Raw genomic sequence first — 5826 nt, forward strand, 5'->3', positions numbered from 1 at the left:
TTCAGCGTGGTTGATGGTCGTGAAGAGGTCATGGTCGACCCATAGCATGCCGCCCAACCTGGTGAGTTGCGTGAGGGTGACGGCACTCACGGCAGTGTGCCGCACATCGTAGTCCCCACCAATGGTGCGCAGTGCAGCTGTGGATACGGAAAGCAGCATGACATTGTTGCTCAGTCGCAGATCACCCCCAATGTGATGCAGCTCCCACGTGTTGATTTGCGACAGCGCTGTGCATCCCTGGACGATCAAGCTGCCATCCACGCGTGTGAGGGCGTTGAAGAACACGCTCTCGAGGCTGTTGTCGCCAATCAGCACAACATCGCCGCCAACGTGGCTCACGTCTGAAAAGTCAACGTTGGTGATGGCGTTGTAAGCGATGGTGATCGTGCCGCCCACGTGCGTGAGGCTACCGAACAGCACCTGCGTCGTGTCGGTTCGTGTCAGGTCCACATCGCCATGGATGACGCGAACGTGGCTGAAGTCAACCGTGCCAATGCCCGGCGTGTCACGTGGCAGTAGCACTGTCCCGCCAATGGACGTGATGTCGCCGAAGGAGACGGAGGTGAGAGCCGTGTTGTCACGCAGGTCAAGATCACCGCCGATCGACACAATGCTACCGAGGTTGATGGAGGTCAGGGGCGCCCCTGTGATGCGCACGTGCCCGCCAATTGTGCGCAGCGCACCGAAGTCCATTGACGCAAGCTGCCCACCGGACAGCACAATGCTCCCCAGCACGTCTTGCAGCGCCCCAACATCGGCGCTCGTTGCAGCCGTGGCGATATGCACGTCACCGAGCACGCGGCGGAGGGAGGTGAGCTCTGGGCAGCAGCAGTTGACGACGCTTCCAACCTGTGACACGCCGCTGGTGGGTATGGGGTTGCGTGACGCAGGGTCGCTGCAGTCGAGCGTCAATTTGGCCTCGTCGAGAAGCGCTTGCAGTGGCGTCGCTATGGTGTTGATCAAGGCCGTGACGTTCATGACAGCGACAGCGATGTCCACGCCACCAACCAAAACACGTGGTGCTCCACCATCGCCAGCATCTGTTTCTGCACTGCCATCGTGGGCGGTGTGAAGGAAGCACACATCCCGTTCGCTGTACATGTGCAGCTCGCCGCTGTTGTCATCAACAGCGATGCCCGTGAATGGCAGGCTGTCGGTTGAAGCGAAGGCAGGGGGATCGGTGCCATCATGGGTGTTGGAGAGTGGCAGCCCGATGGCTGTTGCCTCGGCTGGGAACGACTCTGTGAAGGACGATGGCAAGGTATCGGTGATGCCAAAACGCAGCCGATCCAGCGTGTTGCTTGCATTGACCAAGGCGGCAACGACATCGAAATCTCCCACACGCAGCGTGCCGGTGCGAGGGATGTGCAAGCGCAAGCTCCCCTGGGTGACGACATGCAGTGTGCCATCGTCGGCCGTCTCTAGCCAACCAGCGTGATCCGGCAGGGTAGCTGCATCATTCGATCGTGGTGTGCACGCTGGCATGAGGGAAGCAGCTGCCCATGTGGTTGCAGCTTTGCTCGCATCCTGGAGTTGCAGCAGGGTGTCTTCGTCGGCTGCAGGAAACAGCCGTGTCTCCTCTTGCATGGCCCACGTGTTGATGCTGCGCGCGACATTAGACATGTTCCGCAGTGCGTGTAGCAGGTCCACCTCCCCCACGAAGAGAGTTGGGAAAGGAGCGACCGCTGGGGCACCCATGTCAGCCGCTGTGCTGCATGGTGCCCACACCCGCGCGTCCGAAGTGGTCAAAATGTGCAGGTCGCCGTGCGCAGTCGCAGAAACATCCGTGAATGGTGCTGTTGCTGCTTCTGCTGTGGGCTGGCCCGTGGTGACCATGAGCGCAAGGCCGCCCACAATGCTGCCGGATGTGCCCGTGAGCGTGACGACGTGCTGCGTGCCATCTGGCAGTGGATCGCGCAGGGTGATGCGGCCCGTGCTGGCGTCAATGTCGAACATGCTGCTGCCCGGGCCTGTCAGGGTATAGGTGAAGCTGTACCCGGGGAAGTTGATGGCCTCTGGCGCGTCGAAGATGGGGGCACCACGCTGGTTGCGGGCGGGCGTGACCATGATGGTGTGCGAGGCTGGCCCGTTGAACAGGTCGTTGAAGACGCGGAGGCGATAGCTGATGGTGTCCTCTGCGCGGCGACGGCCGAGGAGGGTGAGGCGACTGCGCACGGCAATGGAGACAACCTGGCTGGATGTCTTGCGCACATTGAGTGTCTTGAGGGGCTCGTCGTTCATGATGACATAGTCGAAGTTGAAGGGCCCCGGGTTGGGCGAGGTCACGCTCACAAACACGTCGCTGTTGAAGCGAACCAAGGGTCGCAGTTGCCAAGTAGGTGGCGGTGGGGAGGTGTGTGTGAGAAAAGGGGGGGGGTGATTGTGGTTGTGTGCTTGGAACAGTTAACACGTAATGGCGCAGGCATCGCCAGCTCATCACACGCAATGGACAGGTAGAGAGGTAGAGAGGAAGACAGACAGACAGACAGAGAGACAGAGAGACAGAGAGACAGACAGACAGACAGACAGACAGACAGACAGACACACACACACACACACACACACACACACACACACACACAAACCAGCACTAGCAAATGACGTACGTCTCGTTGTCAAAGAGGTTGACTGGGTTTGGTCGGAAGAAGCGAATCTCACCAGGCTGCGTGTCGTTGATTTGGATCTGAACGCTGCGTGTCGTTGATTTGGATTTGAACGTGCAGTTCGTAGAAGCCACGTGAGTAAGGGGAGCGGGTGGGTTTGGGCGATGAGCCAGGGGAAAGGCAAGAGGCATGCACGATAACATAAGACAGGGAAGCAAGGCAAGAAGACAAAATTTGTGTGTGTATGTGTGCGGTGGCACACGACACGCACAGACACAGCCAGGCCGCCGCCCATACCTCATCGGTGGCACTGACAACGGCCGGCTGCTCGCAGTTTGCGCGGGAAATTTCTGCGGGGAGTTGGCTGAACGCCTGGAATGTGTCAATGAACTTGACGTTGTTCGTGATGGGCGGGCTTGCAATCATGTTGAGTTCATTCACATCCGCACCAGAGATGCCTGCACGCAACCAACGAGCGAACAGCAGCGTGAGAGAGAGAGAGAGTGAGTGAGAGAGTGTGTGTGTATCGGCGTGGGGGAACGCACATGCATCGGTAGTGTGCCATGTGCATGCAGAAAAAAACAAAAAAAACAAACGCAGGCCCAAACACATGTGCACGTGCACCCCCCGCGTGCAAGACGGCAGGGGCGTACCGATGGCGAAGATGTTGACGTTCTCATTGCGCAAGTTCTCGGCAGGCTGAGCAACAGAGTCGCCAGACTGGCCATCGATGATGACAATGGCCACTCGTGGCACACCAGCTGATGACGGGCGGGCCTGTGGCGCACGTGTGTAGTGGGGGATCACGTTTCAGCAGTGAGAGTGAGCACATGTGAGAGACAGAGAAAGGCAAAACGAAGGTGTTGCTCATTTCACACAGGATAAAAAGACAAACAATAGTGCAGGAACTCACGCCGCGAGATGTGAGGAACATGTTGGTGCGCGCGTAGTCGAGGGCACTTCCAGTGCGGGTGCCGCCTTTTCACAAAGCAAGAGCATTACAAGGAGAAGGTGAGGATGGGGGAGCAGATGACACGAAGAGCACCAAAGATGGTGTGGCACAAGCAGGTACGCGGGCAAGCACCCATGATGGGACAGGGAGCACACACACATGCACACGTTTGCACACACACCCACACATGTACACGTTTGCACACACACACACACACACACACACACACACACACACACACACACACACACACACACACACACACTGACCGCCTGGGTAGTTGGTGTTGCGAATGGTGGTGATGATTTCGTCCCTGGTATTGGAGAGGACATAGCTGAAGTCGAAGATTTCCGTCACGCTTGACGAGTACACCATGAGTGCAACACGCGTGGTGTCGGGCGAAACGTCGAAGAACGAGGTGACGGTGGCGGTGAACTGGCGCATGGTCTCAAAGTTTGAGGAGCCAATGGACCCGGAGCCATCGAGGATGAAGAGCAGGTCGACCGCGCTTCGGCCGCAGTTGACGTTTGGCACGCTGACGTTGACGTAGCTGCCCTGGCCCGGGATGGCGACGAAATCAAACCCGGCCTCGATGCTGCGGTTTGCCAAGTCGGAGAGGAAGTTGGTGAGGCTACCGTTGTTGAGATACCGCATGTGCAGGCCACGGCCAATGTCGGTGAGCTCCGGCGGGCGGGTTGGGTTTGTGGGGCGTGGAGCGAAGCCTTGCACAATGACGATGGTGTCGGGGGTATCCAAGGCCAGCGCCGTGAGCTTCTCCGCCAGGTATTCCGTCATGAGGCGGAACGTGCTGCTCGCAAACGTCACTGGACTCGACGTACCCTAAAACAAAGTGAAAGCGGGAATTTAGGGGGGAGGGATGTCGGTGTGCGTGTGTGTGTGTCAGTGTGTGTCAGTGTGCGTCAGTGCGTGTATGTGTGCGTGTGTGTGTGTTAGTGTGTCAGTGTGCGTCAGTACGTGTATGTGTGCGTGTGTCGATAAGTGCAACGATATTTTGAAGCTCAAAGCAGTGGAATGATTCGTGCGTCCAACGACACACTCACACACACTCACAACACACTCACAACACACACCTCGCTCACATGCTCACATGCAAACACGCAGTTCCAGGCAGCCATGCGTTTTGGGCCGTACCGTGGAGTTGAGGTAGAACTCCTCAAAGTCGATGAGCGCGTTGTACTGTGCTGTTCCAAGGTCAATGTAGTCCACAGCGGTTCCAGACACCTGCGCTTCCGTGCTCCCGTCCGGGTACCACTCGCCAGGAAGCAGGGCGTACGTGCTTGTCGTTGCAGTGGCCACCGCCAGGAGGATGGCCACCCGCGCGAGCGTTGCAATCTGCATCTTGTGCTTGTTCTGCAGCACACATAGGCAGGGGGAGACAGGTCACACCGATCAAAATGAGGGCACGGAATGACACAAGAAGGGAGACGAGCACAACGACGCATGACGGCGACTGATGTGTTTGGTGTTCATACATCCTACATGCGGCGTCGGGAACAAGCAAGCCCAAAGCAACTACAGCCACAGATGAGCGTCCGCGAAGACATGCGAGTGCGACCAACACCCAAGCTCGGTGCAGTCGTCAGCGTGCAACACCGCCTCAAAACCAAAACGCACGCCCTCTCTCTTCCCACACCTGTTCGCTTGGTGTGGCTCTATCTGGTGAAATGGGAAGTGCGCACTGCACAACAGAAGCGTCGTGCTTGCAAGCAACACAATGCGAACTGGAGATGCGCCCTCTTTCGTTTGCGGATGTTGAAACTGTGATTGTTGTTGTCAACCTTGAATGAACTGAAGACTTAACTGCAGAGGATCTGGAGGATTTGTGGGTTGGTTTCGGTTGTCGGTGATCTTCCACGCCATTCTGCCGTTCCACCTTCACGGTACGAGGTGCCGCTTGTACACAGCGTTAGTGCATCAACCATGGTCGCTTCACCTCGAGCCTTCAATCGGCCCTCCAGAGTGCACATACTTGACCAACGGGCTTCTGAGAACGAAGTCGGTTCAAAATGTAGGCCTGTGTGTGTGTATCTGTGTGGGTTTTGTCGTGTGTTGTTGTTGTGTGTGTGTGTGTCTGTGTGTGGTTGATTGTGTACGAGGATTCACGGCTTAGGGCCATTTAATGCATCACAATTCACACACATAACACGAACATCACACTACTCGAGGGTCGCTTTAAAGAGAGGGAAGCAACCATCATCGTCTCCAGCCCCACAAAACACACACACACACACACACACACACACACACACA

General features: G+C 57.2%; 1 protein-coding gene across 1 annotated transcript in view; it reads right to left on the minus strand.

Annotated features, from left to right (window-relative positions):
* The window catches only part of PTSG_11196 (uncharacterized protein), a gene marked incomplete at both ends in the record, with an annotated part of 5730 nt that extends 816 nt beyond the window's left edge, over positions 1 to 4914 (minus strand). The window contains 7 exons of the mRNA XM_004987784.1: positions 1 to 2302; positions 2592 to 2683; positions 2901 to 3061; positions 3257 to 3380; positions 3517 to 3581; positions 3825 to 4395; positions 4708 to 4914. The exon at positions 1 to 2302 is cut by the window's left edge and continues 816 nt beyond it. Coding sequence (XP_004987841.1) covers positions 1 to 2302; positions 2592 to 2683; positions 2901 to 3061; positions 3257 to 3380; positions 3517 to 3581; positions 3825 to 4395; positions 4708 to 4914 — 3522 coding nt within the window. The remainder of the gene's footprint in view (positions 2303 to 2591; positions 2684 to 2900; positions 3062 to 3256; positions 3381 to 3516; positions 3582 to 3824; positions 4396 to 4707) is intronic.
* Positions 4915 to 5826: the final 912 nt, after the last annotated feature.

Source organism: Salpingoeca rosetta (assembly GCF_000188695.1).
Source record: "Salpingoeca rosetta unplaced genomic scaffold supercont1.41, whole genome shotgun sequence".
Taxonomy (NCBI): Eukaryota; class Choanoflagellata; order Craspedida; family Salpingoecidae; genus Salpingoeca; species Salpingoeca rosetta.